The sequence below is a fragment of the Chamaea fasciata genome, unplaced genomic scaffold (assembly GCF_029207755.1).
Source record: "Chamaea fasciata isolate MVZ Bird 193981 ecotype frontalis unplaced genomic scaffold, bChaFas1.0.hap1 SCAF_1, whole genome shotgun sequence".
Classification (NCBI taxonomy): Eukaryota; Metazoa; Chordata; class Aves; order Passeriformes; family Sylviidae; genus Chamaea; species Chamaea fasciata.
Genome location: NW_027094086.1, coordinates 47155769 through 47176569, shown reverse-complemented (window position 1 = coordinate 47176569; position 20801 = coordinate 47155769). Strand labels below are relative to the sequence as shown.

General features: G+C 38.1%; 1 protein-coding gene across 1 annotated transcript in view; it reads left to right on the top strand.

Annotated features, from left to right (window-relative positions):
* Positions 1-20801, top strand: part of TTC39C (tetratricopeptide repeat domain 39C) — a 38612-nt gene that overhangs the window by 12451 nt on the left and 5360 nt on the right. Inside the window, exons 3-12 of the mRNA XM_066182426.1 lie at positions 213-341; positions 1312-1426; positions 4903-5257; positions 6648-6816; positions 13898-13991; positions 14817-14924; positions 15410-15519; positions 16197-16320; positions 19278-19375; positions 20284-20388. Coding sequence (XP_066038523.1) covers positions 213-341; positions 1312-1426; positions 4903-5257; positions 6648-6816; positions 13898-13991; positions 14817-14924; positions 15410-15519; positions 16197-16320; positions 19278-19375; positions 20284-20388 — 1407 coding nt within the window. The remainder of the gene's footprint in view (positions 1-212; positions 342-1311; positions 1427-4902; positions 5258-6647; positions 6817-13897; positions 13992-14816; positions 14925-15409; positions 15520-16196; positions 16321-19277; positions 19376-20283; positions 20389-20801) is intronic.

Below are 20801 nucleotides of genomic sequence, written 5' to 3'. Positions count from 1 at the left end.
GAGTTGATTGTCTTGAAATTTTGCTAAAGAACTCAATTTCCTAGTTCAGTGTTTCTGTGTTAGGAGTATTTGCACTGATGTGTGTGTATTAGTACTTCAGTTTAAGAAGTTTTACTGTCCAGTTTTTATGAAAATTTTTACTACCCCACAGCTTTTGTAGAAATAAAAGTATTTGTGGTTTTTGTCATTCAAATGTGCTTGGTTTTTAATAGAATGCCATGATGACATTTGAAGAGGAGAAAATGCAACTGGCATGTGATGACTTAAAAGCTACAGAGAAACTTTGTGAAAGTGAAGAAGCTGGAGTTATAGAAACAATCAAGAATAAAATTAAAAAGAATGTAAGAACATAATTTGCGTATTGAATAAATTTTATGGAAACCTCCTTTCTGTCTTCTTTGTATTTTCAAAGATGATTTTTGGTATGTGAAGAGCAGTTGAGATTAATAATAAATTTGGAAATTCAGTCAAATATTTTCCTTGGATTTCCAAATTGTTCTAAAATACTTGGTCTCGGGTGAGTAAAGTGTCTTCTAAAGTGTCAGGTTGTGTTGATGTTAGTAATTGTTTTCTGAACATGCAAAACTTGTGACCTACTAAAATTATTTCAGGAAGCTTGTAGCTTGTCTAATTCAGGCTAACTTTAATTCATCCATGCTCTAGTAATGTTCAAAAGTTGTGACGTTGAGGCTGCAGATTGCTGTGAGCCAGGCATATTCCAAGGGAATTTTCCTTCCTTTTTTAGATTTTTCATTCTAAATAATAGAGAAAGAATAAAGTATGGAGATTCAGAACAAGTTAAAGTAGTTGTATAGAAGCATCCAGTGAGCAGCCTGCCAAGTGTGACACAGCAGAATCACAGCAGAAAAAGAAACCATTTCTCTTCAGTGTTTAGTTTGCTTGGTGAAAAGTGTTGAACCTGTTGTATTTAACTCTCTGCTCTTGAGGGGCACTGTATTTACCCTGCCACTTGTCATATACCCTTTTCTGTGCTCTTCTATCTCTTAATTGCATGTCTTATGCATTTAGTAATAATCAAATGAAATTTCAATCTGTTCTGACAATTTGTAGAACCTTGGAAAAATAACTCGTAATGTATGTCTAAAATGTCTCTGTTGAGTAGGATTTTGCTTAATGATCTGTCCGACAAATTTTAGCTTAGTTTTCAACTTCAAAATGCTGAGCTAATTTAGTAGCCGTACTACCACATGCAGTTAATTTTGGATTTTTTAATTTCTCAAATTTAGACAAGTATTGTGTGTTATCTTTCTTAATACCTTTCTGTGCTCTGTGTTTGTATATTCCATACAGGTTGATGGACGGAAATCCACTCTATCCATGATAGATCGTCTGCAAAGACAAATAATTGTAGCAGACTGTCAAGTCTATTTGGCTGTGCTCTCGTTTGTAAAACAAGAGTTATCAGGTGTGCTGTGTCTTTCATGTTTAGATATATTTTAGCATGTCGTTTATAAAAAAGTTGATCATAAAATTGCCATATGACTTCAGTAGAAATAATTGTTTTGTAAGAAGGAGCACAGTTTCATTTGAAACATTCCACAGTTGGTACACTTACCGAGGTATTCCACCTTTGTGTAGGTAGTGGTGAAAAATGGGATGGATTGCTACAAATTAGGGTTTCTTTCTTTTTCCAGACCTATAATCATATTCCGTTGGTTTTCCTTGGACAAGTTTGCATGTTATCATAGAGGTGTTGGAGGAGTTGGGACAAAGATGGGTAGCATCTGTCTGCTTTGTGGCCTGCAAGATAAAAGAGGCTGTTAAATCCAGGCCACTGGGAAAATCCTGATGTTCCATATGTATTCTGCTCATGACAATTCAGGGAGGTGACAAAGTGCCAACGAAAGCAATTTTAAATGAGTGTGCTGAACGTGGAACTGCTGAATCAGTTCTTACTCTCTGGTCACTGGAGTTCATCCTTGCATGCCAAAGAGGGTAATCCTGTCGTGTTGAATGCAAACCCTTCCTTTCAATGGCGGAGCTGTTTCTGATGTTTTATTGCATTCCTGCATCTCTTGCATAATCTCAAAACATGCTTTTATCTGTAAGTTTATAGAAACTGTGGTCAAGGTCACATAGAAAGTGTGAGTGTATCTCAGGTTCCTACCAAATCAGTGAAGACCAAGAGATAGCAGACAGAGCAAACTCAGCAGTTCATCTGAAAAGAAATGGGGAAATAACATTCAGATCATTTAAAATAACATTTAAAACTTTCAGTCAAGGATGTAACGCTTTCTGTGATGTGTAGACTTGTTTTATTCCAAGCTATGGCATCAAGAGTGTGTTTGGTTCTTGTTAGCAGAAATTCAGGAGGTATTACTGTGTACTTTGTGTGTTGTGCTTCATAAGGGTTTTCTTGCTATTTTTGATGCAGTTCTGGGTTTTTGTTTGTGACGGTTATTTTTTTCCCTCCCTCTTGAAGCTTTTTTCCCTTGTTTCAGTATGTATTCTCCAGCTGCATAACTGGGTTGGATGCTGTAACTGAAGGTGGTGTCTGTTCCCTTTTTCTCTTGTCTGCAGCTCAGAGAGCTGAAGTGGGTAGCAGAGAATTGCAGAAGGAGTAGTATATTTGGGTTATTCTACTGAGCAAAAAATATACCTGAAATTTTTAGTTAGAATTCCAAGCAGCTAAATGCTGCCTCAGTGACTGCTTGTTACTGACATTGCTGAGCTATTGGATCCATTATTTTGTGTTTTAAAGTAGGCTGTCTTTCTGTTTATGTACATACATTCTTTGTTTTTACCATATTTCCCCACAGAAATAGCAACCAGATTATTGAAATGAGTGTAATTTCACAAAAAAAAACCCAGAACCCAGGAGACAAATATTTTTATTGGTGGATGGGTGAAAAATTCCTTGTTTTTTTCTTCCTGGAACAGTTTGACAAGAAGCATATGATGCCGCGCAAGCTGGTTCCTCATATGCTTAACACATTTTATATTTTCTTTTCCACCCTCATGGATGTATTAGAAATACTTTCATCATAAAGTTGTTGGCAGACCAAATGACATTAGCTTCCCCTGGCAATACTGAACTGCCTTTTCTTGGTATTTACCGCTGCTGTCATGGGTCTGACTGCTTTCATGTTGGGAAGTCAACTCAGTGATTTGGCTTGTTTTAACTTTTATGTCTAAAAAGTCAGAAATTCCTTGTTTTAATTTGTTGGATTGTTTTCTGTTGGTATACCAATATCACATCGATTATGGTTGTGCTGTGTTAGTGAGCAGTTTATTGACAGCACACAGTGGAAGTAAAGTGTAAAACTGTGCTTTTTTTCACCATACCACATCTTTTCCATTTCCTGCTAGTATTGGAGCACAGTGGTTAGCTATGGGTAGAATCACTATCTATAGGACAAATAAAATGTGAGGTTTTCTTACGTTCTGTGTGCTGCATTGCTGTGAATAGTTGTGTGAGCATTCACCCTGTGGTCAACCACATCACTTTTAAAGTACTCTGTGCAGCCAGAAAATGACCTAATTGCTTAAAATTGGAGTAATGTTAGTCTTGTAATGCAGCTGAATCAAGGTTGGGGGGATTCATTTTTATTCTAATCCTTTAAGACTCATCTCAAGAGAGAGGATTAATTTTTTTTAATATTTCCAAGTTCATGTTGACAGAACCCTTCTGCCATAACTGAGAACACTAATTTTATCGTCTTTCTCAATACAGTTTTTTAACACTATTAAAACTAGCTTCATGCCCTCTTCATATAACAAGAATCCAAAAAGAGACAGTCTAGTCAGTGATGTTACTTTCTCTAGAAATGTTGGGCTTTTTTTGTCATTTGGGAGGGTTTTTGTCAAAGGCATCAAAGGCTTTTACAGACTTGTTTGGTATTAATAGCATCTTGCTTTTCTTTGACACACCCCACCTGTTATGGTCTAATTCTGGCATTAGTTATATCACTAGTCTTTGCAAATCTGGCTATATTTGTTTAGAACACTGCTGCTTTAACCATGTTTTTACTTTATTTTTAGTTAGTCTTTGTCACTGCGGTTCCTAACTCTCAGGGCTCTGTCACAGCAAAAATGCTGGTGTCTGTTTTTACAGCTGATGTGTTCAAGGATGTTCTCCATTTGTTTTATGTCTAACACTTATGATTATTAAAGGGTGTGCTTATAACAAAGATGATTGCTGTGTAAATAGACAAATTGAACATTTTCATCTTTTGATGTCAGGCCTTTCTTTACCCTGCTGTAAAGATCACAGACTAAAAATACTGTCATTCTCCAACAAGAATGCTCAAGACCAGATTTCTGGGGAAATTCAGGTACCCACATTGCATTAGAAATTGAGGAAGTCAGGCAACTGAAAAATACTTAAAAACCATATAATTTTGTATGTTTTCTTGTTCCTTTTTTTTTTTTTCCTTAATTGTAGGTCACTGTGTTTATGTGAAGAGTAAGGGAGTGATAAATGTTGAAAAATCTCACTGTCTAACCCAAAGGAGAGGCTTTCCTTGGTATTTTCCCATCAACTGTCTTTTAACACAATTTGGGCTTCAGAGAGGAGGTGTAATCTCTTCTGAGTTTTGGTTCTCTCTGCTAGGCAGCCATTTCATCTGCACTCTACAGTTGAGCAAAATCCAGCATTAAGTTCTTTGCTAGTTCTCTTTCTCTCTGACAGCTGTACTGTCACATCGCTGACCGCAGGTGCCCTTGTGTTGTGTGCTGCTGTAAAGTCTGTGCTTGTACGCAGTGAAGTGCCCAGTGTACAAGACCTCTCTGAGGGAACAGTAGCTATATTACAAAATCCTTTATACACTAAGTTATTGCAAATAGAGCATCCTGGGTGTGGAAAACAGCATTTACTACTTAGGATGTTTGGCTTCTGAAACATGTCCTTGAAATATTTCTTTTCTTCCTTGATTTTTTTAGCATACATAAAAGGTGGGTGGATACTCCGCAAAGCCTGGAAAATTTACAATAAGTGCTATACGGACATTAATACACTTCAGGAAATATATCAGAAGAAAACAACTCAGGAATCCTTGACTTCTGATGCTGCAAATGATAATCATATTGCTGCAGAAGGTGTAACGGAGGATTCGCTAAACAGACTGAAAGGTGCTGTTAGCTTTGGATATGGACTTTTTCATCTTTGCATATCCATGGTGCCCCCAAACCTGCTCAAAATCATCAACCTGCTGGGTTTTCCTGGAGACCGCCTACAGGGGCTTTCCTCACTGATGTATGCAAGTGAAAGTAAGGACATGAAGGCCCCTTTAGCTACGTGAGTAGCTATATTGAAATGCTTTGGTAGATAACTTAGTACTAAAAGTAAGTAACTGGGAAAAAGTCAAAACCAAAAAGTCATGTTGCTTTAAAGGAAACAACAGCAGGTGAAAATAAACTGGTAGTTTGTTGTTTAACATACCATGGTTTAGTGAATTCATCACTTACTACTGTATGAGATCTCTGCTGTTAATTATTTACATGTGTTTGGGATTTGGGTCAGTATTTTGCTGTATTCTTCAGTACCCACAGTTCTAATGTCCTGTAATTTAAATGCCTGCAGAATAAATAAAAGCTCTCCCTGAAGGCTGTGTGAATTTACCTGAGTTACATTCTCTGCTGTGGCAAACATACTACTTAGTATGAGTCACTGGTCTCATTTAGCCATTTTTTCTTACTACTAACACAAAACGTTTTCATCTGTTTTAATTTGTTCGTTTTAGCATCTCAGTAAAATGAGATGTTCCTAACAGTATTTTTAAGGGAGTATCTTTAGTGTAATCTTTCTCCCAAAACTTCATACTGCACTCAGGTCTTTTCAAGAGCTGAAAGATTGGCCAGACCTAATTTAAACTGCCCTCATAAATGGCTTTATGAGTCCATTATCTACAAATATCTACAAATTAATGCTTTTCTTACTGGACCTACTGCAGGTACCATCAGGTGTCAATTTTGAAACACTGACAGCAGAGCTAAAGTCCCTTCTGCTTCAGGAGAAGTATTGGGATTCTGTCTGTTTCAGAAAGCTTAGGATTAAATATTCCTGTTGATCTTTCTCCTTTCTGCCGGAGAGGAATGATATATTTGGGGAATGTTTCCTCCTTCAGATACAAATGTTTGTGCTCTGCCTTTGTTTCCAGGAGCAATGTAGGTTGTGTAAATATCTGCCGTTCTGAACACAGGATGTATTTCTTTTTCACACTGATTTCAAGAGTGTCTGCTGATGTGTGTTCCGGGGTTGTTGTTGATTTTTGTTGGGGCATTTTTTGTTGTTTGATTTTGGGGTTTTTGTTTGGGTTTTTTGTTTGTTAAGCTTTTTTTTGTTTCCCTTTCTAATCAAGAGTTAGCTTTCAAAGTTTTATTGTGTTTGGTTTTTTTTTTTCTGAAATCTACTAAGTTCTAAAGGCTCAACTGCTTTGATGCCATGAGCTCAATTGTTACTTTGCCTTTGGATGAGGTGCACTGGATTGTATGTTCAGATGCAGTTTAGGAGTACATTTGATGTATTGCCGTAGTATTGTGTTTAAAGTATGAAGCCAGATTGTATAATACAAGATTCATATGCATCTTTGTTTTCCAGAATAATGTAGAAGTTTGTCTGTGTAGAATGTTATCCTTAAATTTCTGCTTACAAGCTGTAATCCTTTTTACTCTTACATTTCTTCTAGATTAGCTCTGTTGTGGTACCACACAGTTGTTCGTCCCTTCTTTGCCCTTGATGGCAGTGATAACAAGGCAGGATTGAAGGAGGCAAAAGAAATTCTTGCCAAAAAAGAATCTGCTTATCCAAACTCTTCTCTGTTCATGTTCTTCAAGGGAAGGATACAGCGATTAGAGGTATTGCACATTTTCATCCTTTAGACTGATTTTTCCCTCCTGCTCATTTCTTATGTTTTTTTTTTATGTGAGTGAACTTTGCAAACTTCAGCAGATTGTGACTAAAGATACATGGAAAGGTACAGGGAAAGATAAGAAAGATTGGATTAAGTCCTTCATAGTTTCAAGTTCACATGCAAAACTTGCTCTTCCACTAGATCTATCTGAATTAATGACATTTTGAAATTCTTTTTCAGCTACTTGATACTTCTGCAACTCTGTGCTAAAAGGAAGTGCATTTGGCCACTCGAATTTCTTGAGCTATTTCAGTTTTGCTTGTCAAGCTAAAATTGAGTATTATCTGCTGAGTACATAGTATTTGTCTTCCTCTTTGTTTTATGCATTGTTCATATACTGCTAATTCCCTGCAGTAGAGTCCCTTAAATAACTGCTTTGCTTTTCAGAGGTCACACCAGGGTGTTTTCTGTTACTAAGGGTGAGCTCTGACCTGAGCAGAAATGGATTCACTGAAAATATGTTTGTGAATGCTATTGCAAAGCGTTATTCAGACACTGCAGCAGCCTTGTGGATTTCGGCTGAATTATTCTCTAAGAATCTGAAGTACTACTCAACTCCTAACTGCTGCTTTTATCAGACCAGAATATTTTCTGAGCAATTACATGAACCAGAAAACGTAACACAAAAGCAGAAGTCCAGAATGTCCAAACGCTTGATGTCACCATTATAATTACAAGAGCTAATTGAGATGTTGATATTGGTGGTCGTGCTGGATTTGCAGTTTAGTCTTTTGGATGTAGCTCAGTATTTTCAGAGAGTTAGTAGGAGAACAGAGGAACAGGCTTCAGTGCCCTTTCAGATTTGCAGGCATATAACTGCATGGGATTTGAATGCTGTTGTTCTTTTTTTGCTGTCTTTTTGAAAGCAGTGGTGCATTTTGGGAATTACATTGTCGCAGGCAAGTTGTTGCTCTCGGGAAAGTATTGCTGTTACCCTTAGTGGGTTTTATTAACTTATGCTCCTATTCCATTCTTATGGTAAAAATCAAATTTGTTGGGAATAACTACACAATGAATGCAGAGTATAACTTTGCATTTTAATGTAATGAGGAATAAAATTAAAATGATTCTTCTGACTTTCAGGGCAAGTTATGGCAAAAATCTAAACATAAGTTGTTAATGAATTGAGTGTATGTGTAAAGAAAGAGGATATATTTGGGATAAATGTCAATTTTGTGTAGTCAGTCCTTTTCTGAAGAACTGTAATATTTCAAAGGAGAGTTGTTTAAATGCATTATTAAACGCACAAATAATGGATGGAGATAGCAAAGTTTAGCTCCAAGTGAATGGAGACAGCGTGGCCATGTTAACTAAGTAAGTTTGGTCAGGCAGGCAGAGTGCTGTTTGTTATACTGTGTAGCCATGCCCTTAGTCAGCAGAAAGCTTTTTGATTGCTGGCAGGAATGAAAATGTCCCTTTGCTATTCATGTGTGTGTTTCCGTGAGAGCTTTCCATTCAGCAGCCTCTTCCCCCTCCCCCCATAATTTCTTTGTTCCCAGTGGTGCTCTGTCACAGAGGTTTTGCTGTGTCCCAGTGTTCCACTTTAAGTGTCTTGGGCTCTCCAGATTTTGGTAGGACTTTCCCAGCTCAATTTGCTTAAATGCTGTTGGCATAATAGTGAAGGAAGGAATGTGATTGGTGGTAATGACATGGGGAACCGCCCTGGGTTTCTGCACAGCACACCTGTGGTTATATGTGTCCTGAATCTGGGCATTGGTCTCACAGCATCCATTGCATATCAGTGTGTCCATCAGGGGCAGGGCAGTGACTGTCCCCCTGTGAGGGGTCCTGGTGAGGCCACACCTCAAGTAGTGTCCAGTCCTGGGCCCCTCAGTTCAAGACAGACATTGAGGTTGTTGGTGTGTCCAGGGAAGGGCAGCACAACTGGAGAAGGGTCTGGAGCATGAGTCCTTTGAGGAGCAGCTGAGGGAGCTGGGTTTGTTTAGTCTGAAGAAGAGGAGGCTCAGTGGTGACCTTATCACTCCCTACAAGTGCCTTAAAAGGGGGGGGTTTAGCCAGCTGGGGATTGGCCTCTTCTCCTGGGCAGTGAGTGATAGGACAAGGGACTTGGCCTCAAGCTGAGCTAGGGGAGGTTCAAATTGGACATCAGAAGTAATTTATTCACAGAAAGGATTGGAACAAACTGTGCAGGGATGTGATAGGATCGCTGTCCCTGCAGGTATTCAAGAAATGACTGGGTGTGGTTGTTAGTGCTGTGGTTTAGTTGACAAGGTGATGATTGGTCAAAGGTTGCATTGATCTTGGAGGTCTCTCTGATTCTGAACCAAAAGTGCACAGACACTCTCACATTACAGGCTAATATGCTGAGTTGTAATTTCCTCGTCATTTCCGAGGTGGGTGAGGAGAGCTCCTGCAAAACCTAGGAAGTGCTTCATTGGCCTTCCTTGGAACTTTTAGTGCACAGGTAGGTTTAAATTCTTTTCACTGGACATGGGATGTTATTCCAGGTGGCTTACCAGAATTGTATTTTAACCTATATGCACTTAAAAATATATCTTGAGCTGAAGCTTATATATTTTCGAGTCTGTCTTTTACATCTATCATCTCCTAACAGTTCTGTGACACAGTATAATAGTACAGATAGACGAAAGGCCCCTTAGATGTTGCTCATAAGACCTCGTGTGTTCCATTTATGGTTGTAGAGCTTGCCTTTGGGCCTGCTGGCACTCACTCCATTGAAATTTTTCCTTTGATGCTGCATACATTTTTTGTAGCCTTCAGCTGATGGTATATTCAGCTTCCATTAGGAAGCCTTCATACTGTATGTATGTATCTTTTCTGTGGAGAAAAAATCTAAGGAGCGTAGTTCAGCCCATGGACTCCTGGAGACAGGGAAACTGTTCAAAAGGCAGGAGCAGTAATTCGGGACTGGACAGTGAGACACAAATCTGACAAAGGAGGAAATTGCCAGGGGAGGCAGTCAAGGAGAAAGTGCTGTTTCTGTGAAACATTCCATAAAAGACAGATGAACAGCTTGGGCCTGAATAATGCTTTGTGCCCCAAAAAGCATGAATGGATATTAGTCAGTAAAACTCATAGCAGACTTCAGTTTTCAACGATGTAGCCTTACAGATGCAATAAATGCAGAGTAGATTATCTGTCAGATTTTTTTCCCCAGATTCATGTTTTCGACAAAAAAGCCTGAAAGCGTTTGGAGACTGTTGAATTGAGAAAGTTAGGGGAAAGCAAAGGATGATGCTCTGGGAAGACTGGAATGAAAGTGCACCAGAAAGTTAAAGGTTGTACTGCTAGGCTTTTTTCTTTCCAAAGAGTAGGTTAGGAGACTGTATAATGCAAGTATCATTTTTACTGACTTTTGCATAATTCACTAAGGCTGCTTTTATGGGCATTTCTGTGCTTGATTTGTGATTATATGGTGTGTCTTCTAGCCTCACAAGTATTTCTTTGTGAAGGTCTGACAATTTCTATCTTTGGAATAACTTTCCTTTAAAGCAGGTAGTGATACTTCATGTAAGCTTAAACTTCTGCAGACAAGTGAGAATTATGTTTTATACTTAGGCCTAAAAGGTGTATGAAAATATAGTTGGTATAATAATGGCTGAAACCCTCTGGTCTGTAATACGGAGTTTCTGACCATGTCTGTGGACTTTTCTTATTACTGTGAAAGTAAAAATATTGTCACTCACATTCTAAATGTGTATTGTCTGATACTAAAATGATGTTAATAAATACCAGTTTAATTTTGAAACCAGGACTTCCACTATTCAGGTGTGGTTTCGTAGCCAATAGTGGTAGCATGGGAGAGGGCAGAGTGAGAGGTCGTGTTCTGGATCTTACCCATTTCTGCTTTTCAGCTTCCAGTTTTGCTTTCTCTCCCTTTTGTTTTTCTTTTTTCTTTTTTTTTTTCTTTTTTTTTTCCCTAGCTAGCAACACTGTTTAAAATCTTTTACAGTCATGCTCCTCAATAACAGTTTAATAGATTGATAGCTTCCTGTGGAGAGCAGTAAGAGTATGAGCAAAAATAAAGTGTTTGGCAAAATCATCAACTGGACAAGTTTTGCTTTGCTTTAATTAGGAACAGACTCCCCATGGGTGTGTTGTGCATACATATAAATATACATATAAATAAACAACAGGAAATCTCTGGCTGCAAAAAACCCCTCAGGTTCTGAAGCTTGACCCATATTTTCCATTGGTGTAGGTGCATGTAAATAGTCTGAAGGAAAGTGTATCAAATACTCCATCTGACAGGCAGAGCACCAGTAGTATTTTCAGGTGTGCTGAAGAGTGGTTGATGAGCAGGTTGCTGAAAAGGTCCAGTGGTAACATGTGCTTAAATGTAATGCTGACAAGCAGTCTTGCTTTTTAGTTACCTTTTCTAGATGTTAGGGTATCAGCAACATCATTCTTATTTAGGGGTGAGAGGATGTGGTACAGAAAAGCAGACTGAGTATGAGACTAATAACAAGCATTGAGAAGTCTTAAATGAACTTTCTGGAAGAAAATCACAGTAGTGTCTAAAGTAAAAAAATCTGCAGAGCAAGCCTAACATCAAGGTTTATTTTCAGGAATTGTGCTGATTTTTCTCGTTACTTGTTCCTACAAAATGCAATACCCTAGTTTTATTCTAGTTTGATTTTTGACTTGTCTAAGGAAAAATAGGCTTTAGTGTGTTAAGGAGTAGAAAATGCAGGCTTTGAAACATTCATATAGTGTCCTCTGGTGTAAATTGTTAGCTCTTAGAAATTGATTTTTGGTTTTCCCTTTTTTCTGAGTATGACTTCTTAAAAGCTTTATGAATTCAGAGCGGTGATTGAGAATAGAGAAGTTCTGAGGGAGAGAAAGTGTCCTGAGATTTCAGAACAACTCTGGGGAAATGGTATGCTGTCTTGGGAACCCACCTTGTCTTGGTAAGCTCTGTAGATGCTTAATTGTTGAGTTGGGGTGCTTTTAGTTTTAATTTGAAGTCCAGAAATGTAAGAGTAGCATTCTCACATTAGGTCTAATAATGCTCTTCATGGTTTTGTACTTCTGTATATTACATGTTTTATGGATTGATCTTTTTTTGTCTTTGTTTTATGTCCAAGAGAGACATGAGTGGTGCATATTGAAGGAATTACAAGTGTGTGTATATATATTTATAAATCTCAAAGGCATCAATTTCAGGTGCAGCCAGGATATAATATTTGCAGACTTTTAGGACGTTATAATTCTTTTTGTTTGTTCTTTTAAGCAGTAAACGGAATGTAATTAATATAAGAATTAACACCAAGAGTAGTAATTCACATTCCAGGATGTTGCTGCAATCTCTGGAGATGATTGAAACTTTAATTATTAATGAATGTCTCTGAAACACACTTAAATGAGCTTGATGCTGAAAGAAAACTTAGGTAGATGTCAAAACACTTGAGAGATCTAGAGAGAGAGGTGGGTTACAGAAGATTTGAATATTCAACAAACTGGACTTGTATATTGCCAGGTGGTCAGTATTTCCTGTGGTGCCCCAGGCAGGTGTACAGCATTGCAGACAATGAGTTCATTGCCAGTAGTCATTGTATGGAATAAATGATTTCTATTTCAGAATGGTTAGGAATTTAGAAGACAGTGCATCTTTGAAGAGGACTAAATATTTAGATTATTTTTTTTTTTTTTTTTTTGTCATTTTCCTCAGAAGCATTGAAAACACAGATTTACAGAGCTTTTGAATTCCTAGCACAGAAATTAAGTTCTAAACTGATGTTATTTTATTTTTTTCTGTAAGACTGGGCCCGTAGCGGTTACTTTCCAGGAAGTTGTGTTGGGGTGATGCAGCATCAGTGGAGTAATGTGTAGTGGAGAGAATGTGCTGTTATAAAAGGGAACAGGGTGTACCTGGCCCAAGCTCCCTGATAATTTTGAGAGCAAATATAACTCACCGGTCTTTCTGTGTTGTATATTCTTCTGCCTTGCCAGCAAGCATCTTATTTCAGTCACTGTTGTACTTTCTAAGTGTGCAGTGTTTATACTGATACAGCTGTGGCTCCCTGTGCAGGCAGTTACGCTGTGTATTTTGCCATGTGTATTATTTACAGTTAAAACATTCCTTAGCAACTAAACCAGTTTGCCCTGATGAGACAAAGGAGAAAACCTAATACAGTCATTTCAAAGTTCTCTGTGTGCCTGGAATTTAACTACAATGCTGCAGATTTTTGTAGGAGTTTTTGAACTCAGTTGTGCTGGCATAGATGGTAAGTTCCCATTTTCAAGGGTTTCTTTTGCTCACATGCTTAGTCAGCAGAGAGGGGCTTAAAAATTCTTCTGTTGTATAAATTATAGTAAATGTATGTGATAATAAATACAGGAACAGTATTAAAGCTGGTATAGGCTGTATTGGAATATATAGTATGTTTAAAACTAATTAAATATTGATTTTCATTCCCCCTCATAATGATTGATAGGGAAAAGTCCCATCACAGACTGGGAAAATTAGGTAGTCAAAAGAACTATCACTATCATTCTAGTTCTTAGAAAAATGTCAGCTCTTTTTGCTAAGCTGTTTCTAATGATTTTATCAAAATGCTTTTTCTCTCATACGCTTTTTTATCTTCTTACGTGTCATGCAGCATTTATAAATTTTCTATTAACTCTTGCTTAAAGGGGTTTCTGAGGAATATGAGAAGAGGTGAAAAGTTCAAAATAAATGAAATCAAACACTAAAGGCATCTTCTTGTGCAGAAAGCTAAACTTCATTGGCACGTGATAAAAATATGACTTTTCAAGGTGGAATGACTAGTAAAAGTGGAAGTGAGATTACTTCAAAGCTTACTGCACAAATCCAATGAATTTTGGAGTTTAATAGCACATGGGAGGAATGTAGTCACTGATTTTTAAAGTTGACATGATCTAATCTGGCTATTACTACACTACTGAACTCCTCTACTCTAGTTTTTATTAATTACCTATTAAAAGAAATAGGAATTTTTTTCTTTATCAAAATTAAATTATCCAACAAATTGTAAGTATCATGTGTCTGATTTTTTTTCTTTTTCTTTCACTTTTCTTAGTGTCAAATTAATAGTGCCTTGACCTCATTTCATACTGCTTTGGAACTTGCAACAGACCAAAGGGAGATTCAACACGTCTGCTTGTATGAAATAGGTATGTTGGATGTGTTTACACCATAAAAAGATCACTTTCAAGTTTCGACTGGCAGCTTCAGTAAACAAACTGGAGACTTCTTACTAGGATTTTAAAAAAGGTTTTAGATTACTGGTCTTTGTCTAGGGTAGATTACAGTAATAATCTTCTTGCTTAGATAAGTAGAATTCAACCCTTTTTCATAATAAAATTGTCTGCAAGTAGAAGGTGGTGAAAAATCAGAGAGCAGACTGTGGAATCAAGGGCAAACTGTTAACCTACTGAGTATTATTTAAAATTAGAAATAAATTCATCTGACTTGTCTATGGATTCACCATTTCTGTGCCAAAACCTAATCAGTTTAGTGAAGCTTCACAGTTTGCAGGATCTGTATTTTGTGTTCATTTCCTTCTATCAATAGCAGGATATGATATATGATCTTAATTTGCACACTTGATAGTGGAGAAGATAGGTTGCCTCAAGCTTTAAATGGGATCTTGTTGCAGTAGAAAATAATAAGGGAAAAAGTAGTAAGCTTTGTAAGTGTCGGCATTCTACAAAATGTGGAATCTAAATTATTAAAATGAGAACTTTTTGTGTATAATTTTGTTCCTGCTCTGAAATGTGGATTCTTTTTTTCCTATGGAATCTTCTAATTCAAAATGACCCAGTAAATTTAAACCAGAGTTTAAATGTATGTCATTTGTTTTGTTTTTTAATTTTCCAGTTAATCGTGCTCCAGCTCTCATAACAAAACAAACACAACAGAACTGTGTGTTTCAATAATGTTGACACCAAGTTTGAATTACTGTACTTTCCCTGAAATTAAATCAGTGTTGCTTTTAGGCTGGTGCAGCATGATAGAGATGAACTTCAAAGACGCGTTTGAATCCTTCGAAAGGCTTAAGAATGAATCCAGGTGGTCCCAGTGCTACTATGCTTATTTAACAGCAGGTGAGTATATCCAGGCTGCTAGGTAAAAATGGTAAGTCAGTGATGTGGTAAGGGTTTGGCACTGTTTTCTTCTGGGAAACTTGTTGGTGCATGTTGTGCCTTCCACACTGCCTGCTGCACATGCAGCTTTGTGCCAGGCTTGACTTGGACAAGTGTGTTTGTTTCCATGATGAGCATTTGCATGCTCATACGTGTGCCTGCCTGTCTGTACTCCCCTCTCCATGTTGATAGAATTATTACCTCTTTACAAGCTTGGTGATATTACTTCCTTTAATGGTTATAAAAAGTAGTACTGATATTTTAATGAACACGGAGGAGACCTGGGGGAGTTGAGATCACCATGTTTGTCAAATCCTTGGTCTAGATAACTCTCTGGAGGTGAGTGTGTGAAGGTTTTTCTCTGTGACTACGTGATACCTAGTCTTGATTTTTCCTGTTTCATATCCCGGTACTGTTAATGTATTTTTGTTTCTGTATTCTTGCAGTGTGTCAAGGAGCCACTGGTGATGTCAATGGTGCTCAGAATGTGTTCAAGGAAGTTCAGAAGCTTTTCAAAAGAAAAAACAATCAGATTGAACAATTTTCAGTGAAAAAGGTTAGTTTTTGCATAGGCTGACGTGTTTTGGGTACAGTGATGACAGTTCAGTTCTTAGTTCAGTATTTTCTTTAGCAGAATGTATCTCTTTTCTACTGTGCTGCTTCTATAGAATTTGTGGGAAGGAATAGGGTGGAAAAAGAATAGTGTCATTTGAAGGACCTAACAAAGGAAATGCGAATTAGCTATTCACTCTACAACTAAAGTAATTATTAAAGATAAAAATACACGATAGTGTAGTTGCTTTGGTAATTTTCCTTCTAGCTTTGCCCTTCTTACTCCTTTTTATCTTGTCTTGTTTGTGAAAGCCTTAGTTGTTTTTGAGAGCTAGGAGTTGTCTAGGAAATAGCTCTCAACTGATGATCTTGCAGATGGTACTGCCTCAGCATCCAGTCACTGTGTATTGGGACTGTGAAATACAGTCAAGCCTGGTCAGGCTGCGTACAAGGAGGTTTTGATTTTGATCAATATGTAAACCCTTAAATTAGTTGAAAGATTTTGATTTTTAGTCTTAAAATCTTTAGGCTAAGTTACTACTGTCTTCATTTGCATAAAATTGTTGGGTGAGTTTATGAAACAGTTAAAATTAGTGTTTGTGATACACTGTTTGTGAATATCATGTTCCCCCTTAAAGAACAAGTGATGGATCTCCCTTCCTTCTTTGTCCCACTTTGCAGGCAGATAGATTTAGGAAACAAATGCCGACCAAAGAGCTCTGTGTCCTGGCATCCATTGAAGTGTTGTACTTATGGAAAGCCCTTCCAAACTGTTCCCTCTCGAACTTACAGCATATGAGTCAAGGTATGTATGGCTCCTTGATTTATTTATTTACATTTTAAAATGAGATGTATGATTTTATGCTGTTGTGTGGAGTAGCTAAGTGCAGTAACATGAAAATTTTAACTTGTGTGCACGTGTCATAGCAAAATACAGGTGAGTAACAAAAGAATAATGACCCATTATGATTCAGGCTAATACTTAATTTTTGTAAGTTTTTGGGAGGAGTTGTAACTGCCTGCTGTTTGTTACTAATTGTTTAAAATTAAACAATAGCATGATAGTTACTGTTCCAAGTTACTAAGCAAAATGTAACTCATAAACCTAGCAACAAAATAGGAAAAAAAATTTAAAACTACCTATTCATTCCTGCATGTCAGTTTTCTTCCAAGAGGAGATAGGTAGCTTGTGAGGTTATCTGTAACAGGATAAATGTTCTGTGTATCCAGGGTCCTGGGACCTTCTTGGTGGTGAGTGGTTGCCTCTTCCTTAGTCTCCAGCTGACTTTGGGTGTCTGTCACGTGAAGCTTATGGTAGCAGTGTGTGTCATGAAGTGTTCAGTGCTTCTCACTCCATCCTGCAATCACTCTTGTTTGCATTCTGCAAACAGTTTCAAGCTGGTTGAAGAGAAGCTCACCATGACCTGGCAGTGTGCATTGGCAGCCCATTGACTGCATCCTGGGCTGCATTGAAAGGAGTGTGGCAAGCAGGTCCAGGAAGGTGATTCTGCCCCTCTGCTCTGGTGAAATCCCACCTGGACTGCTGTGTCCAGGTCTGGGGTGCTCAGCACCAGAAGGACATAGACTTGTTGGAGTGGGTCAAGAGGAGGGACTCAGATTATCAGAGGGCTGGAGTACCTCTCCTGTGAGTACAGGAGTTTGTCCCTCCTGGGAGAGTTTGGGATGTTCAGCCTGGAGAAGAGAAGCCTTCTGGCAGTCCTTGGAGAACATTTCAGTACTTAAAGGGGACATGCAAGAGAGCTGGAGAGGGATTTTTTACAAGGGCGGAGAGTGACAGGACAAGGGGGGATCACTTTAAATGGAAAGAAGGTGAATTTAGATTAGATATTGAGAAGAAATTGCTGTGAGGGTGGTGGAGCACTGGAGCAGTTTGCCCAGGGAAGCACTGGATGTTCCATCCCTGTGAGTGTTCCAGGACAGGCTCGATGAGGCTCTGAGCAACCTGGTCTACTGGAAGGTGTCCCTGCCTATGGCAGGGTGCTAGAACTAGATGGTCTTTTAGGTCCCTTTCAACCCAAACCATTCTAAAATCCTTGCTCATTTAGAAAATAAAACTAAAAATTGTTTGCCATGGGGTGCTTTTTTTTTTTTTCTTTTTGTAATTGTGAAATTTTGAGGTTTGTACACAATTTTCATGTTAAGCTAGAAAACTCCAGTCTTGAAGTCAAGAGTTAGGACTAGCAGAGGTGTTGGTTCCAGTTTTGAGATAGCTTGTCCATTTAAATTGCGTGGTGGCAGTGGGTTATATTCAGATCCCTGGTTTTTGAGCCACAAAGGTAATGGCAGGCTTTAAATTTAGATTTCACTACATCAAAATAAATTTGAGTATTTTTTTTGGCTGTCATTTGCCTTCAGAGCAGTCAACTTTGGAGGGTGCAAGGAGTTTGTATTCTCTCCCGCACACTCAGAGGCAGTGTAGGTCTCCCGTGTGTAAGCTTCCAGTCAGTGGTTCACATTTTAATATGAAATAGCAGTATAGGTTCAAATTCAGAGATACACTGCTTGTAAGTTTGACACTGACAAATATGTCTGTATCAGCCATCCCTGGCTGAAGGTTTTCTGTGCAGTGAGTGTTATTTCTGCACCTTAATTGTATTTCAAAAACATGAATAATAGTTAGGTTTTTTTCCACATTTGTTTACTCTTGTCATGAACAATTGGACTGTTAATTTGTTGGGGTGGATTTCCAGGCTTTTCCTCAGGGCTAGAACTTGACTTAAAGGAATTAATTTGTATCCACTTGCATCTCTGTAAGTAAAATGCCAAGTAATTTGGGAGTTGTAATCCTCACGACAGCTGACAATGCAAATACTTCATGAAGCCACTTTATAGTTATCCACAGGTGGCTTCTTTGGGTTGTGAGTGCAGAGCTGGTTAAGATGTGGCAGGGTTTATGCTGTCAGGCAAAATGTTTAAGGAGCTGCACTACACCAGACACAGCAGTTATGGGATGAAAACCCTGTACTCTCTCCTTCCTGGAGGTGCTGGTGTGGGCAAGTGCAAATGGCTCCTCATGGGACTCGCCTTGATTTAGCAGAGCTGGCACTAATAAGCTTGACCAAAATGGAGTCAGATTCGTTTAGAAAGGGTTCCATGTGTTATGATTCAATTTTTCCTGGAAACTGAGCACCACTGAGCTGAGGCACAGTCTGTCCCCAGATTGTGGACCAGCTAAGGTCTGGCAAATTAACCTTGTCCTCCCATCATCAGTGAGAATTGTGATGCCAAAACACCCTTCTCTGGGTTCTTAAGTCCAGTACAGATTTTTGTGCGTCTGTCACTTGGCTTCAGTTCAGAAAAAAAATCAGATTTGTCTGAATTGCTTGCCCTGTGCTCCTTCTAACTTGGACTATATATTTTTCTTTCAATATGTGGGACAAACCAGTGTCCTGTAACACCAGGAGGAGATTGTTTCTTAACTTTACGTTTTAGTGGATATTTCAAAGACCAGAAGAGATCAGTCCTCCTCTTGTGAGAGGAACGCACCAACTGCCTTTGACATCAGCCCATTCATTCCTGTTGGGAATTGCTCTGATGAGTGATGGTTTTCTTGATGAGGTTCATACAGAATGGGTTGTATTTAAAAGAAGACAACTTACTTGGCTTTCTATTAATGTTACTAGCATCTCCTTTTCCTGGTAAAATCTAAGTATCAGACTAAAAGACAATGTAATGTAAATCACAGTTCTTGTCTAAGAAATTATTTTAATCCACCTTGTTTACCGGAATCTTTTCATTAAGCTTGTCATGATGTGGATGATTCATCGGCTGCTGGTTTGAGGAATTTGCTTCTTGGTGCCATACACAAATGTTTAGGAAATTCTGAAGATGCTGTTCAGGTAATTAGCTAAATAGTAATTTCCACCGTTATTCTTATTTTATAAACTATTATTTTAAAAACAGTGAATACTTTTGAGTAAGAGTGTTAAGAAAGTCATTAGTTTTCCAGTGCCACTGATCATTTTGGTTTATGAATTCTAGCAGAGTTTCTTTTAAAATCTTCTGATTTAATGTGTCTTCATTATGTTCTGTGCTGTGAAAGTAATTTGGTTTGTTGAATGAACATGGCAGTTAAAGTGGTTTGTAGTAACAAGATTTAAGGGGAAGCTGGGAAGAATACAAGAGAAGTTCTTGCTCTGCTCGATGTACTTTGTCTATCAGAAATTTTTTTTTCTTTTTAAGTATCTTGGAGATTGACCTTTTGAAAGCACAGGTTTGCTGCTTCTTCTCTGGATGTGTTAGAGGGTGGGGTTTGATTATTAGCACATACCAAAAAATAATTCTGCCACCACTTCATGTTTTGATCTGTAGGCACAACCCTCCTTTTTCCTCCCCAAAACAGAATGGTGTTCATATCAGCACCAAGATGCTGGCTTTAAACCCTCCTTCCCCCTGCCCCATTTCTTCATCACCCCCTGCCCCAATTCATCAGATGTGACTTCATCTTTGATGTCACAGTTTCTTGTTAGAGCTAATATTTTTTTCAATATGAAGTTGGAAAACTCAAATCAGGCACTATAATACTTGGTAAAATCTAAACTAATAATTTTACCTTGATACAGTAGTGTTGGTAAAAACATCTAGGAATCTATACCATTTTAAATTTTTAATGTACTCTCATTTTAGCTTTGGCTAATTTCTACAGCTTCAAGTTGAATGGTGCTTCTGCATTGTTTGGAGGTAACAACCAGTCAATTTTAATGTAACTCTGCAGTCTTCGGTTTCTTTTTTTCCTTTTATTTTACAGTACTTTCAGCGAGCTGCTAAAGATGAACTCTGCCGTCAAAGCAACTTGTACGTCCAGCCATATGCTTGCTATGAACTTGGCTGTATCCTGTTAGACAATCCAGAGGTAATAGCATGACCTACTTTTAAACTTAGAAAAGTAATGGAAGAAGTCAACATACCACTATGCAAAGAATGAAACAAAGTTTGTAGGTGACTATGCATATTAAGTTTTAAAAAATTGTTTTATACCTACCATAAAGAAACTTCCAACTTTGTGGGAGAAGGGGATTCAATCCAAGAAATGGAATGTGTTTTAGGTCACAATGTCTTAGTTTTTCAGTACTGAGAGTGTTCCTGCTGCTGGTGGCAAAAAAGGCCTGGCCAGAATGCCCTGGGTAGGCTGGGATTTCTTGTCTGCAGGTGGTATTTATTATGGTAGGTGCCTAGGGCCCTTTTCTTACCTATTTAATATCCTGTTGGATGCCATTCAAAGTTCACCTGTACTTATCCTCCAAATAGAACTTGATGCCTTCCTAA